Source organism: Phodopus roborovskii, unplaced genomic scaffold (assembly GCF_943737965.1).
Source record: "Phodopus roborovskii unplaced genomic scaffold, PHOROB, whole genome shotgun sequence".
Taxonomy (NCBI): Eukaryota; Metazoa; Chordata; class Mammalia; order Rodentia; family Cricetidae; genus Phodopus; species Phodopus roborovskii.
This window is the reverse complement of record NW_026126433.1, coordinates 406,893-423,216: the sequence shown is the minus strand read 5'-3', so window position 1 is coordinate 423,216 and position 16,324 is coordinate 406,893. Positions and strand designations below refer to the sequence as shown.

General features: G+C 44.5%; 1 protein-coding gene across 1 annotated transcript in view; it reads right to left on the bottom strand.

Moving 5' to 3' along the window:
- Ankrd50 (ankyrin repeat domain containing 50) overlaps positions 1-16,045 on the bottom strand; it is a 33,297-nt gene extending 17,252 nt beyond the window's left edge. The window contains exons 1-3 of the mRNA XM_051185779.1: positions 15,866-16,045; positions 15,060-15,184; positions 13,906-14,854 (exon numbers count right to left, since the gene is read on the bottom strand). Coding sequence (XP_051041736.1) covers positions 13,906-14,417 — 512 coding nt within the window. The 5' untranslated portion in view covers positions 14,418-14,854; positions 15,060-15,184; positions 15,866-16,045. The remainder of the gene's footprint in view (positions 1-13,905; positions 14,855-15,059; positions 15,185-15,865) is intronic.
- Between the last annotated feature and the right edge of the window lie 279 nt (positions 16,046-16,324).

The following is a 16,324-nucleotide window of genomic DNA, read 5'->3' as shown; positions in this document are numbered from 1 at the left end:
TCCCTCCCCAAGTGGCTTTGGCCATGGTATTATATCACAGCAATAGTAACCATAACCAGGGCACTCCTCATCCCCACAGCCCTGGTGCTGCTAAACAATTCCTGGTATTTTTATTCACAATAGGATACCAGAATCCTCTACTGAACTGGAATGAATAGATACTGAGGCTTCAAGGGCATCCATGCCCCGGTGACCTGAAAACCTTTCAGCCCTGAATTCCGTGTCTTGTGTGAGATTTTGAGTGTTAAATATTTGAGGATCTTGGTTCTTTACACTCCCCTGGAATCAGAACAAGGTGGCTAAGTGCCTGCTTAGAAGTTATGGATACCATGCTGTGCATGTGAAGGGTAGTGGACACCCTTGGTGTCTGTTTTCGTTTTCCTCTTGTTTGCCACTGAGCACTCCAGACTAGCTGGCCTTTGAACTTATTCTCCTATCTTCACATCCCATTTCTCATTGGGAGTTTTGGGTTTCAAGATACACACTTTAACTGGTTTCCAGGGTTTCTGACTGTGGGCCTCAACCTGTGCAGCAAGTACTTTTCCCATTGAGCTATCCCTTCAGCCCTATTAGTCAGAATTTATGACCGTAACATTTAAAACAGAAGTGGGACAGTATCTGTAAAACCTCAGTCATGCACCACTCATCACTGAAGGAATACTATGCTGAAGCCCAGAGAAAGGATGGCTCGGATGCGTGTATTTAGAGAGACAGATGTGCACATTCTCACAGTGAAACCAGCAGGTAACAAAGAGTACAGAGGCATGATGTTCATAATCCACAGGACCTCACTGGCAATTCCTGTCTTCATCCCTTTTCTTTTTCATGTTTTCTCCACAGGCCTGAGCCCACAACAGAAGTGCATATTTATGTAGTAGAAGCCAGTAATACTATTACATAGGAAGCAGAGTTAACACTGAGACACAGCTTGCTCTTAGGTGGGTGAGCTCCAAAGTTTTTGCCTGCCTCACTTTCCATTCTCTCACGTGTGAAGGTCATTTACCTTGAAGGTCAATGCCAAATTTAGCATCCTTGAAATTATCTCAGAGTATACACTGATAGATCTGTCAGTCATTTTATTAATAAATGATTCAAAACAAACAAACAACCAACAACAACAACAAACCCAGGCTTTAATAAAAGCATTTTTTCTTTGGGGGGTTTATTTGGTTTTTACACAAGATTAAAATACTAATAATTTTTATCTTGTTTTCACCTGGAACAACAAACTTACACTGTGTTTTCTTTTCTTAAAAAGAAAATCAACCATCCAATAAATTAAAGCACTTTTAAGAGGGGGGGGAAGATATGGTAGCTATATCTATTTGTTCACCTAACCAAAAGTAACAACCAGATGGTAATTAAAACAAGGTCAGAGTATGGCCAATCCCTGATTCTGAAATCTTAACCAAAGCAAACATAGAATATGATAACACAAAGAAAAACATACAGCAGGCAAAAGCCACTCCAGAAGTTTAGCCCCGAGTGAACTAAGTGATCTAACTTGCCTAAAGGTGTGCAATAATGGCCAGAAACCTGCCAGACATGCAGAGAGCACACACACACAATCTCAAGAAGGCAGGAACTGAACAGAAAAAACATCTACTCGGGGTAGTGACTTTAAGTATCACATTGCTATCCTCATTTAAAGGTAATGGTGGTGGTGAGGCATGGACAGGAGGTCAGGCAGCAAGCAGAATGGAGAGTCTGGGGATCTAGATAGAAACAGGGTGTAAAAGACAGGTGACCAGAATGGCCACTCTAGACCAGAACTAATACTGATAATTCACAACCCAGGCCAAGGACTTAGAAAAGCCACATTAATATTCACAGGAATAAAAGCAGGGATGGATTTATTTTTAAAGAAACAACACAAAGCACAAATCTATAAATGGGAAAGTTCCAGGGCATTCCATCCATGGTAACTTGCAGAGTCAGACAACAGCACAGGGCTGCCTGGGCCACCAGAAAAAAAAAAAATCACTGTCTGATTACAACACCTGCAACTATCAAGACAGGCAACAAGAAGCCTAGATGAACCAACACTCCAGGGAACAGGGGTGTTTTCAAAGGCAGGCCTGCTGATTTCAGGATCATCTGATGATCCGGAGGTGTGAGTGGTCACAGGTGTAGACCAGGAAGCAGCTGGGCCCACCACCTGATTGCCAGGAAGCAAGCCCACAGGGCCTGGTAGAGGTCAGCCAGGCCGCTTTACAGAGCAGCAAGTCTGAAGTGTCTGCACACAGATTGGTTTTCTCCAGGTGTGTTTGCTAAGTCCAGGCCGGTGTTTACAAGGCTGGGGAAAGTAGGCCAAGTGTGTCTGCAGGCCAGCAGGCCAGCTCTCAGCCAGCATGTTGAAAAGAGAACTCTGCTTACTTTAAACACAAACAAAACTCTAGAGAGCTGGCTGAATCTGAGGCTGAAAAGGACAGGACATGACAGAGCTAATCTAAGCATGGCCAAGGAAGAACTGAACCTCTGATCCCCTGCAGCAGAGATGTCTCCAGGACCTGGTCAAAAGGGTGGCACACTATACCAAAGTTGTCAAGTGGATCAGGGGTTTGGCAAAGACCACAAAGTCCCGATGATAGCCTCCCATTGGCATTGCTGGCCCCAAGGAAGGACAGGTCCTCACTGATGAGACTCCATCAGGACACTGCTATCTCACTGACACACACTTAAAATTGTATTATGGGGGGGGGTTGCTGAAGGGATGGCTCAGTGGTTAAAAGTGCTTGTTGCTCTTGCAAAGGACCTGAGTTCAGGTCTAGCACACATATTGAGTGTGTTTCGGGTGTTGGATCACCTGGAACTGGAGTCACAGATGGTTGTGAGCTGCCAGGTGGATGCTGGGAATTGAATCACAGTCCTCTAAAAGCACAGAGAGTATGCTCAACTCTCAACTGCTGAGTCATCTTTTTTTTCTTTCCTTTTTTTTTTTGTTTTTGTTTTTTGAGGCAGGATTTCTCTGCGTAGCTTTATAGACCAGGCTGGCTTCACAGAAATCATCCTGCCTCTGCTTCCCAAGTGCTGGGATTAAAGGTATGCATAACCACCACTTGGCTGCTGAGTCATGTCTTTAGCATGATAAGATATTTAAAATAATTATTATGGGAACTGGAAAGATGGCCTAGTGGGCAAATGCATCTGCAGCCAAGTCTGAAGACCTGATTCCAGGTGTCAGGGCATGGCCATGCACGCGCGCGCACACACACACACACACACACAAATACATGCTTTAAAAATTAGGAATATGGATTGGGAACCTACTAGAAACAATAGATAGCTAGATAATCCAAGTATTTTCAGAATTCCAGGTTTTGGTCATTTCCCATACCATTCTTCATGGCATACCATATAAACATGGGCATGTGTCAGAAGACATCATCATTACAGTCTCCCACATTAACCAAGTCTAGCTCACAGCTCCAGCTTCCTCTAACCATGGTCATGGGAGGCAAATTCACTCTCTCACTGGGGATGTCCCCTTTGCTGCCTTATCCTGGCAGCTTATTCATCAGGTTCCACCCACCTTAACAACAGTCCCAACACTCTGCTGTCTCCCTTGAAAGGGACTTTGTGTCTCTTCTCTATTACTCCCCACTTTGACCCTGTCTTCTGCAAACATCCACAAGCCCACAACTTCTCCAGCTTCTGCTAGACAACCCTCCTGCATCACAGTAAAGGCTTCAGTCTCCCAAGTACATAACCCTAGTATTCATTCATGATGCCAGTGACTCCAGCTTTATCATGTTGTGGCTATTCCCAAGACTTGTCACTTGCTGCCACACAGCATCCTCAACTCGAAGGAATGCTTTACAACCGACACCTCTGTGCATGGTCCGGTCTTCCTATTGCAGCAATTCCTTCTTTGTGCCTTAAAAACCCCTTAATCAGGAAACCCACCAGGTTCTGAGCCCCATGTCCCTACTCTGCCTACTCATGTGTGGGTGTTGATGCCAGCAATGTCCCATGCAAGCCTTGGCTGGATCTCAATCACCTGCTCACCTTCTATGCTTAGATGTTGGGAGTTCAGCTTTTCAGGACTCACCCTCCATTGTTCAGGCCTCGCTGGGCTCTTCCCTTCAGCTTCTATTTTGCAGTAAACTCAAAAACTCCAGCCTCCTAGTTTCCCAGCCAAGATCCCAAGAGCCAAATCTTGCTTTATTTCTGACATAACTCACATCCAGCAAGCTCTCATGTCAATTTGAAAACAAACTCGGAAGACACTTCTACTGGGTCCTTTACTTCTCCAAGTCCAAGCACCTGCACACAGATGACTGCATTGGCTATTTACTGCTTTACTTGTGTTAGCTCATCCACCCTCTTCTCAGGACATCAGTCACCGTGACCTTATGAAACCAGAAGTCAGATTATCTTTGTCTAAAGAGCTTCAAGGGCTTCCAGTCTACTCAAGGAAAAGAATGAATGTCCTTACAACTATCTAAGGCTCTTTCAGGCTCCTGGCTAGCTATGCCTCCCACTGGGAGCTCTGTCCCTGTCACATAAGCACACCTCTGTCCCTAGACTTTAAACCAACTCCCATGATCTTGTACTTGGTATCTCCTGGGTCTGAAGGGCTCTTGTCAAATTTCCTTCTAAACAACCTAAGTAGTCCTACATGAAAGAGCACCCCTCCCTCTACTTTCCAAGCCCTTGCTCCTGACCTGTTTTAGTTTTCTATAAAACTCTGTTACCTGCCATCTTAACGTCTGTACCAACCACCTCCTCTAGCTATCAAAACAAACAAACAAAGCCAATAAACACACAGGATGTTTGCCACATCTGCTTACTGTACATCCTAGACAAGACCTGGTGCATCTGGTGCATTCCTCACCCCTAATCTGCATTCAAACAAAGGAAGAACCAAAGCACCAAAGTGGCCTCAGCAACACTGCACACCTCAAGAGGACCCGAGTTTAGTTCCCAGTATCCATATCAACTGTTTTACTACTGTAATTCCAGCTCCAAGAGATCTGACTTGCTCTTCTGGCCTTTTAGGACATCTACACTCATGTGGCACATACACGCACAGACAAAAACACATATACATAAAAAAATAAAGTAAATCTTTAAAATAAAAATGTCACAGGAAAATGTTGCCTAGCGATGATGCTGGCTGTACAATGTTATCTTTACAGTATCTCTCTGGGACTCCAGATATCCCAGAACTTGGGACCTCTTAGAGAGGCACAGTGAAATGAAGGAGGACCTCCTTAGTTGTTCGCACTTTTAGGCCCTCTGAATATGGGAGCAATCTGACTACGGCAGGGAGATGATATAAAAGAGATTTGCTCATATACAACTCTGTAATACATATATGTGTAAACTGTTTCTTACAAGAATATGGGGTATTTCAGAATCAAATGTGGTTAAAACAACAAAAATTATATCGATGCTGACAAAATTAGAAAGTTTTATATTAAACTAAGTAGTTAGCTATTAGTTTAATAGTAACTGCTTCTACTATAGTCTATCTCTAACAATCACATACTCTACTTGCTCAAAAAGGAAGGCAAAACGTCAGTTAAAAATATACAGAATAATTCTAGATCGTGATCAGTAAGAAACAGAGAGAAGAATAAGCTATATGGGGCAACTGAGGATGGGAAGCATAGTACAGTGGGAGGGCTGCTTACTAACTTGTGTGATGGCCCCCTAAGTGTGAGCTCTAGTACCAGAGTAAATAAGAATGCAGGAGAACTGAGCAGAAAGGCTGCTTGAAGTCTCTAAGAAGGTAAAGCCATAGACACTGTGCTTCCAGGATGGGATAAAGATAGTGTGACTCAAAGGCAAGGAAGAGGATCAAAGCATTGCAGGGCAAGGTCAAAGGCCAAGGCCAACAGGAGACCATGGAGAGTTCAGGTTTTCCTCTCAAGGTGTAAAAGGTGCTGCCAGGTATAAATGGGGGGGATAACATGATCTGACACTTTCTCTGATGGTCCAGGGAAGTCTGCCATGGTTCTGGCAACACAGAAGGATTTAGCCATGGTGGGAAGTGAAAACAGGAGGTGTTGGCTTAATTTTGGAGGTAAAACAAGCTGCTGACAGAATGAGTATATGGATGAGTGAAACTGATTAACCTATGACTCCCAGATTCCCAATGAAAACAATGACTTCCCATTTGAAATATTCCTTTCTTAGTTTTACAGTTATTTTCATAACTGTGGTCTATATCACACACCCTGCCCCCAATAACAATTACATATACTCTCCTTTTGTCTATGTGCTTGTTTTATCTACTCCAGGCTTGGGGTCAGGTTGCAGCTGGCCTATCTCTCCTTAACTGTTATCATCTCTGGACCAGCAGGCCAACTAGAGCACATTCTCGCCACAGTTCCGTTACCATGGTGATGGCAAGAAATATCAGAGGAAAAGCCGCAATGAAGCCTCTGTTAAGGCCACATCTACCACCACGGCTCAGGCCTCAATCTCGAGAAAATCAGAGACAGACATGGCTCGAGACTTCGGCTGCTTCAACTGTGGGTTGCAACACTATATGGGGTCCCATAACTTTTGAAAAATAACTTTGCAACAGTTAAGATTTCCAAATACACCAAGACCCAAAATTAGGTCAACATAAAATGTGGAATGAATCCAGGTTGTGTCTGGCAGCTGGCCTCTGTTGTGTCACAGGACTTCGCTGTAGTCTTGGCTTTGAACATGGCACATGGATACTCCACACAGCACACAGTGAGACCCAAGGCCTGAAACACTTCAGCTTAGATTTGGGACTTGCATTATGAATCAATCACCTTGCATCAACTTGGAAAACAAAGTCTTTCCATGCTTTTCTACTTCATTCCTTGGCGTGTAAGCATCAAGTCAGGATATCTCTGGATTGTATTTGCAACATCTTTTCCATTTTTTTTTTATTTAGTTAAAAAAATGTGTGACAAGTATGTGACACATGTGCATGTGTATGCACACGCATGAGTGTGCACACAAATACACATATACACAGTGTTAAAAAAAAAGAAGAAAAAGGAAAGACACCTTGGAAGAGAAGTAATTTTGAACAAAGGTTAGTGAGGGATGGCCAAGAGAAATGGTAGGTATAGATCAGGATAAGTAGATTTGCACTGTTGACCATGGCACTAGATAAGATAGAACAATGTACTTTGTAGGGCAAATCCGAGAGAAACCAGATGAAGAGCCACCAAAGAACAGTCAAAGTAGAACTCCACTAGAAAAGTAAAGAAAACTGCTCAATGACATTAGCTCTGCAAAAGGCAGGCTGAGCTACGAGCTCAGAGGGCACCAATCATACACCCAAACCTCCCTGTGAGAATGCCTGACAGAAGTCACATTTCAGTAAGAACTGACTGACACAGAGGAGGAGGATGTGCCAAGTTCAAGTGCCAAGTTAGAGGCACAAATTCAAGACAACCTGAGTGCAACCTTGTAGCGAACACTCAGGGTGTTTCTGACATATGCAAACAAATGAAACTGCCTGCATGTAAAACAGTACAGACAGAATCAATCAGAGCATGTCAGCTCACATGCAGGCAGCAGCTGGCTCAGTCTCCATATCACTGTGAGAGATCCTTCCCTAGGAATGAACAACAGTCTGGATGTAAATGTTAAATTCCGGAAGTGGGTAAAAATATCCCATCTTGTAGAGCATGTGATTTTCTTCTCTCTGGTCTGAAAGGAAAATAAAAGCTATCTAAAGTGGATTAAAAATATGGATGCAGAAGCAGTATGTTGTGTCAGTGTTACAAGAGTGCTGGAAGGCCAAAGATGCAGAGCAGCTAGCAGCTACACAGAGCCCCACTTCAGGTGTTCAGCTCTCAGAGACCCTTTTGAAGCAAGAGAACAGAGCAGAGGGACAGAAAGTAGGAGGCTCGAAGAATGGAAACCCATCCTGGAGGAAAATCATAGAGTGGGACTGGAGAGATAGCTCAAGGGTTAGGATACTCACTGATCTTCCAGAGGACCTGAGTTCAGTTCCCAGCACCTACATGACAGTTTACAACCATCTGTCAGTCCAGCCCAACAGGATCCAACTCCCTCTTCTGGTCTCTGTGGACACCTGCACTCACAAACCCATATATATATATATATATATATATATATATATATATATATATAAAATGCATTTAAAAATAAATACGTGTTTTGAATGAAAATGGTCTTGGCCTGAAAAACACCTGCAATATAGTTTTTGCTGAGTTTAAACATTTTTATAGGGATCTTCAATTTAAAAATACTTAAGGATGAAAAATGAAGAGGGTGGAGGGACGGCACAGCAGTTAGAACACTACTGTTTCTGCAGAGAAACCAAGTTTGACTCTCAGCATCATATCTAGTGGTTCATGAGCATCTATTACTCTAGCTCCAAAGACTTGATGACTTATTTCAATGCACAAATACATGTACACATTCTTAATTTTCAAAAATACTTTCTTGAATTTTAAGAATGGAAAATGACAGTTATCCTACATAGTAGAAACAGAATATTCTGCCATGAGCACACACAAGGGAACAAAAAGGTGGGCCTTGTGCCCTGAGTTCTCAAAAGAGGAGGAGAATGGGTATCTAGCCACTAAATTACCTGATGCCAATTCACATAGAATGTTAATAAATTAAGAATCACTACATTAGTCTGTTCTACATTTAAAACTAGCCTTAACAATACAGTATTTTCTTTTCTTTCTTTCTTTCTTTTTCTTTTCTTTTCTTTCTTTTTTTTTTTTTTTAACTCATTTAAAGCCCTTTTAGTTATGTTAGGGAATATTTTAGATAGGCAAGGAACATTATGCATTCATTAAATGATAATAATTACTTAGCGGCTGTTGACATCATGCAATGTGCTAACTAAGCACTACAGTAGGCAGGAAAAGCTCCTCGGGCATGAATGACATCATGAAGATGGTGAAGAGTGGTGGGAACCAAGGATGCCTGTGAGGAAGAGACCCTAGGTAAGAACAAGGAGATGGCAGACTCGATCAACACATAGATTCAGACCTTCCCAGATTCCTGTTCTGCTAAGTGGGGGGTGGGGATTGATCGCTCAGCTTGACATCTTTTTTGAATCCACTGCCCTTGTCAATAACACACTATCTGCTAAACTCTCAGTACCCTACAGCCATTCACCCATCTTTAATATTTCATCACAATTCTATTCCACTTAAACTTAATACCAGAGGGAAAGGGAAACCTGTTATCCAGAAATAAAGGCAGGGATAGAGATGAGGGTTTCTGGGCACTGTGTCCACCTCAATCAAAGGGACCTGGAAGTTCTAGTTTGTAGCCTAGTTAAACGGCATCTTCTGACCTGCTTCTAAATCACACAAGAGATCTGAAGCCACTGCCCCCAACACCTCACTACAGACACAAACACCTCACCACAGACACAGTTATCATTTGCTCAGAAATAACTGGGGTTTGCTAGTGGTCACAGGGCTGACAGGAAGCCCTGCCACTCTTTTTCTAACTAGAGAAGAAGCCATGTTGAAGACAAAACACACAGCTTTGTAATGAAAACCTGGGGATGTGAGGGAACAGAAAGAAAGAAATCAGTCATCTGTTCTCAGCACAAATAAAACAAAGAGCATTATAAACTTAGTTCCTTTGAGTAACAGAAATGTGTTTTTAAAACCCTGTAAGTATAGAATTAATTGAAAACTGAATGGAATTGAAAAGAAACAAGCAATTGTGTATTTTTATGTCCTTCAGTAAGTGAAATAATGGTGTGCATGGCACAGTGCTCACGTGTCACATGAACACTCTAATGCATTTCCATCCTTAACCTCACTTCATAGGAACAGGATGGGTATTACTTAGAATCTAGTCTCTCTGACAGCAGGGTTGCAGTTGCCCCCCACACTGCTCTATCTTCAGCTCACCTTGACTCAGAAGTAGCACAACTCTCACTGTCTGCTCAACGGGGAACTTTGGACAACTACCTCTGAGAAGCAGCATGCCACCTCTGAGGGGAAAAGGGCTGCTGTGTATAACTAGATTAAAAGTTACTCCAATAAACTCAGCCAAACATCATGTCATGTAAGAATATAACTAGTGGTACTACACAGTCTACCATGGTCTAAGAGTGAAACATAAGGAAGAAGTTGAAAAATAAAACTGAGGGGGGGAAGTTAAGTGGATGAAAAAGATGTGATCGAATTTCCCCTCAGCCAGTTCCCCAGCTAAGATTTTTCTTCACCAAATATAGACTGCTGCCCTGATGTTTCCCATGGTATTCACAATACCACTAATATTATCAGGATTTACATGTTAAAAAAAGTAATGCTACCAAAGCTGGTTTGAAATTATTATAGAAAGGAAAAAGGATGAATTTATTTTTCTAGGCTTACATTTATATTTTATTTAATCCAGCATCAATTATCTAATCTCACACTGTGCTGGCTTGTTTTATGCCCACTTGACACAAGCTATAGTCATTTGAGAGGAAGGAACTTCAATTAAGAAAATACCTCCAGAATAGAGGAGAACAAGAAAAGAGATACCATAATAGAGGAAGCCATTAAAGGTTTGAACAGAAATCTGGCAGTAGGGAAATGTCCAGAGACCTATAAGGATAACCCCAACTAACAATCTGAGCAGTAATTGAGAGGCTACCTTAAATGCCCTTTCCTGATAATGAGATTGATGACTACCTTATATGCCATCCTAGAGCCCTCATCCAGTAGCTAATGGAAGCAGAAGCAGACACCCACACCCTCAATAAACACTGAGTCAAACTCCTGGAACCAAGTTGCAGAGAGGGAGAAGTGATGAATTGAGGGGTCAAGACCAGGCTACAGAAACCCATAGAAACTGCTGACCTGAACAAGGGGGAGCTCATGGACCCTAGACTGATACCTAGGAAACAACATAGGGCCAACCCAGACCCCTTTAACGTGGGTCTCAGTTAGAAGGCCTAGGCAATCTAGAGGCCCTCTGACAGTGGAGGGATACCCCCTTAGCCTAGAGACATGAGGGCCTATCCCAAATGACTTGACAGATTTTGATGATCCCTCCTGGAAGGCCTCACCATCCCTGGGGAGTGAATGGGAAATAGGGGAGGATGGGGGAGGGGAGGCATGGGAGGGTTGGAGGGAAGGGGAACTGGGATCGATATGTAAAATAAGAAAAAAATTAAAAAAGAAGGAGAAGAAGGAGGAGAAGGAGGAGAAGGAGAAGGAGGAAGAGGAGGAGAAGAAGAAGATGCCTCCATAAGATGGTTGTAAGCAAGCCTGTAGAACATTTTCTTAATTAGTGATTGATGTGCAAGGGCACAGTTCAATGTGAGTGGTGCCACCCCTGGGCTGGTGGTCCAGGGTTCTATAAGAAAGCAGGCTGAGCAAGCCAGGAGGAGCAAGTCTGTAAGCATCACCCTCCATGGCCTCTGCATTAGCTCCAGGTTCCTGCCCTGCTTGACTTCCTTTGATGATGAACAGTGATGTGAAAGCATAATCAAATAAACCCTCTCCTCCCCAGGTTGCCATTGATCATAGTGTTTCATCCCAGAAACTCTCACTAGTAACTCTAAGTAGGACACACCCCCTTAACTGTCTACTACTGTCTCCCTAAATAAACTAGCAACTTGGAAACAATAGCCCTCTCCTGGGTGACCTATTGAATGGTGTCTATTCATGTTCAAATGAAACACGTTCCTAATAAATTTTTCTGAAGAACTCACTTAAAGTGGGTTGCCTGAGTCCACTTTGCACTGCTGTAATAAAATACCAGAGTGGGATGGGTATAAACAATAAGCTTATGGGGGTTCTTAAGGTTCTAAAGGGTGAGAAAGCCAAGATGGAGCCTCAGTTCAGGAGGGACTTCTTGTTAAACAACTGAATGGAAAGTCAAGCAAGCAGACACATGAAAGTACAGGAGAGACCACCAAGGGACTGGCACTTCTGTCAATCAGAAGAACAGAGTGGGTGTAGTTTTCACCCTTGGCCCTAACTTGGCTTCCTTCCCTTCCATTAGTTAATAACTTCAAATCAGGCAGAAAAACAGAGACTAAAGCCTGAAAAGGAGAAAATTTCCTGAAATTTTTAAGGAAAATTAATGACACTATGAAGAACGAATTGCTTGGGATGAGAATATATCGGGGGGGGGGGGGGAGAAAGAAAACCAATTACCAAACAAGAGTTTGAACTCTTAGATATTAGATGAGATACTCTAGAAGTAATTAAGATGTCACCCAGATAGCTTACAGAATAATTTAAAACCTGGCTCCTTAATTATTAAGTTCCTTCAGAACAGGCAGTAAGGGAGAAGAGGGGGTGTTTATGTACCATCTGTAAGGCATGCAGGGCTTCCAAACAGGGTGCCCTCCACCAAACCTGCCACCCGCCTGAGTCTGTGCCACATGCTTGTACTGATTTCCTCACTGGCTTACAGGCAGTAGCCCTGAAATTGATGGCTAACAAAACAGAAGATTTGTCCAGTGTTTACTGGACTGTATTTATACATTAACAAGTGTAGAAGAATGTCATGTCTTTCAAGCCCTACCCCAAGATGACTGCCATATTTAAACTATTCACCTTCAACCCTCAGGCGACTCTACCTATATGACTAATTTCCATTACTATGACTAAATGCCTCACAAGAGGGCTTTGGGTACACAGTTTGAGGGCACACAGTCCACTGGACTGGGAATGTCATGGTGGCAGAAGCCTGAGGCAGATGGTCACAGTCAGGAAGCAGAGAGCAGACAGGATATGGGGTGGGGCTAAGAACTTCAAGGCCTGCCCCTAGGGACCCACTTCCTTCAGTTGGTCCCCACCTCTAGGGCTGCACCTAACTGTGGCCCAAGCTTCAAACACATGAGTCTATGGAACATCTCCCATTTAAACACCACTCCTACTGTCAGTCATTCTGTGGGCCATCTGAACACGGTACTAAACACATGCCAGCACCTCCCAGCTCTCCACCTTCACAACTCACAACTTCTATTATTCTGAAGTTCATCAAATGACTCCTCTAGTTACAATTATATAGATAGATTTCAAATGTCAAGTATGCAACGTCCCAACTGGTTCAACCTTAAGTAATTTCCGTCTGCTATCTAATCCTTCAGTTTCCTCACCAAGAAAACTGAAAAAAAGGTTCCTGTGTCACAGAATTCCTAAAAAAAAATTACATGGTTTAATATCTGTAACACACTTAATTCCCACAGTGTTTGCTATCACTATGAAATACTTTCAATGTCACCTGCAAAAGTTTTAGATTTTGGGACAGAAAACAAACACTGCTTTTGTCATCCTTTGCAAATCCCTCCTCCAGACACACAAACCTCTTAGGTATGATATAGTGCAATGCTTTATACAGACTAGGTTGTGGAGGAACTAGATAGTGTGGAGGAGGAATAGGTACACAGAGAGCACCTGAGAAACAGGTACATGAGCTAGGATGACTGCTGCTGCATACATGAGCAGAGACTGACAAACAACTTCTCTCCAAGGAATGGTGTTTCCTGGAATGCAGTTTTGCATCTGAAACCATTTAAAAGCAACGTGCTCCCTTGCACCAACCCTTCTATCTTAGATTCTTAAACGAGTTCAACAATGTCTTCATCATTCAAAGCACTAAGATGCTTCAGATGTTAGCTGTTGAATACCACCATAGATCACTCAACTTTTCTGCCAGTTAGCAGAACACACCCCACAACATGAGCAAATTTCCTGAGGTGTCTGTTTTAGAGAATGTACCTTTCGAATTTACAGAAACGATAAACAATACCATAGACAAAAGGAGCTCTCTTTTCCTAAAATTAAGCTTCACATCTAAGCCACACACTAGGCAATAATGCAAAGCCTCAATTTTCTATTAAAACTAAGGAGGTATAGTGAGGAACAGTGATTTACATCCAACAACTGAGCAGTGTAGCCAAGGTATCTATGACTTGGATACAGAGATGAGCAGGCATGGCTACCTTCTAGTGGTTACCTTTTAAATGCTTCCGCTGGGTTTCTTTCACACTCTCCAGGCTCTAGGAGACTTTGGACGGCTGGATCTCTTAGCTTGTCCTCATAACCTTGAAGGAGTCCACTTTGGCAGATCTGGGCTACCAGACCTCTGATAAATCCTCCAACACACAAAGTGTCTGAGTCCTGGGCTTTGCAGAAGTGGAAAGCCAAAGCCTGGCGATGCAGACCTCTCTGTAGGCTGGCTGGTGAGCTGGGCCACAAAAGCTCGGTGCACAGGGCTGTTTTCCCACTGCCAGGCCCTCCCACCAGCAGCACACCCCAGGAGGCCCCCTTCCCAGAGATGGCACTAGCATTATTCCCAGCATTCCCGACCAGGGACTGTGCATTGGCTACACTAGTACAGCAGCTCGACTTCTCCTGGAGGCAGTGCTGAAGCTTGTGGAAAACCCATTCCCGACAGTAAAACTGCTTCCCTTGCAGTAGACTCGTTTGGGCCATTTTGCAGACTTTCTCTTCCCAAGGATTAGTCATAATAGGTTTTGTTTTTTGTTTTTTTTGATCTTCAGTATGAGCTAGAACCCGGATATAGTGCCACGGGCATCACGTCCATTTGTGCATAACTTATATGTTAGTTAACTGGGAATGACCAGTTACAGTGAAATTCAACATCCCTAGAGTTCATTTGGCAAAGGAATGTGCATGTCTTTATTTGGTTCCATAGCCTTAATTAGCGAAGGATTTATTTATTTAATTGTTAAGCAGATGTAAAACTGGCTTGTCCCGAAGCTGGGCAACACCATTCCTGGACCTTTCCTGTTCACAGAACTCTGTGGCTCAATCTGGAGTTCATGTGATGGTAGATGTTTCAAGTACACAAATGAGAAAACACATCTGGAAACAGAAGCGAATGGCCAGTGCTTGGATCTGTAGGAAACGCCCCCACAGCACTGCAAGCCTCAGTGCTCTATCTGAAAATGAGATGCAGACAAGCCATCCATTATGTTAAGTGGCACCAGAGAGATTGCATTTAGACAGTATGTAGGTAGCGCTGTGTCTCTCTCGATGAAGGATGAGCATTCCGAGCCTAGAGTCTAGTTCTTGCCAGTTTCAGACATCTGACCACTGCCAGGGAACTGTTTCAAATTAGCCTCTTATGTGGCAGAAATCACAAACCTCTGTTGACACCTTCTTAATGGAAAACATTCATAGAATAAAATTTTCGAGATGACAGATTCTTAATAGACCTGTTTGTAGGTTCCTTGCCGTTCCCATGTCCAGGCAGTCAACAATTCCCAAAACTAAAACGAAGCAAACAAAAATATCTTTAGTGCAAAACACCGCGTTAAAACCTATTTGTTACAACTCACCCCATAAAGCACTTTCAAAAAGTTACATGATTACCCCTTTAATAAACCCATTTTCCTTTTTATACTTTTTTCCTTCCCCTATGAGTATGCTTCCGAGACAGACTTTAATAGAATTAACCCAGATTTTGAAAGCCGCACTGTCGAAACGGAAACAAAATGGTACTTTATGCCACCTACAGAACACCCTGGATTTCAGCCCGAAAGCCCTCACAGCGTAGCTGTTGCAAGAGCGCCACTGAGGCAGCTCCGGCTTGCCCCGTCCGACGGGGCTTCTTTGTTGATAGTTTGCAGACCCTAGGGGAAGCTCGGGACTGAGGCTGCACCGGACCTGCTCCCGCAGAATGTCTGCTGAGCTCGGGGCAGGCAGTCAGCCCTCGGGCCCAGGAGGACGCCAGCTTCCTTTCGAGCTCGCGACCGCAGCTCCGGCCCCGGCTCGGCTGACAGACAAAGGCTCGGAACGAGGTGCAGCCCGGTGCGGCGCGGGCAGGGCGCGGCCCAGGTCCCGCCGCGGGCGCCGCCGCCAGCCCCGGGAATCCAGAGAGGGTCTGACCCGCCCGGCCCGAGCGCTCCGCTTGCAGAGGCCGCTTCTTTGGGCCCGCTGCCCGCCGTTACCTCAGTCATTTCAGCTCCACGCTCCGGGGTCTCCAACAGCCGTTCCGCCGCCTCAGCTCCCGGTGCTCTCCGCCTCGCTCCCGCCTGCGGCTCCCGGCCGCCGCCAGCCCGGCCGCCCCGCACCGCGGCGCTCCGCCCAGCCCCCACAGCCGCCACCGCCGCCGGCGCAAAGACTGTCTCAGCCAGCGCCACCGCCCCGCCCGCCGCGCAGGGCCCGCCCCGCAAGACACGCCCAGCCCCGCCCCGCTGCACGCAGACCACGCCCTCCACGGACCACACCCCTCTCGATAGGTCACGTCCCGCATAGGCCCCGCCCCTCCCACTCAAGCCCCACTCCATTGGCCCGTCAATCGCAGGCCCTGCCCAACCTTTCTTTCCCCACAGGGCCCGCCCACCTCATAGCCCCGCCCCATATGCTCAGCCATTCCCCACAGACCCACGAGCCACGGCCCCGCCCCA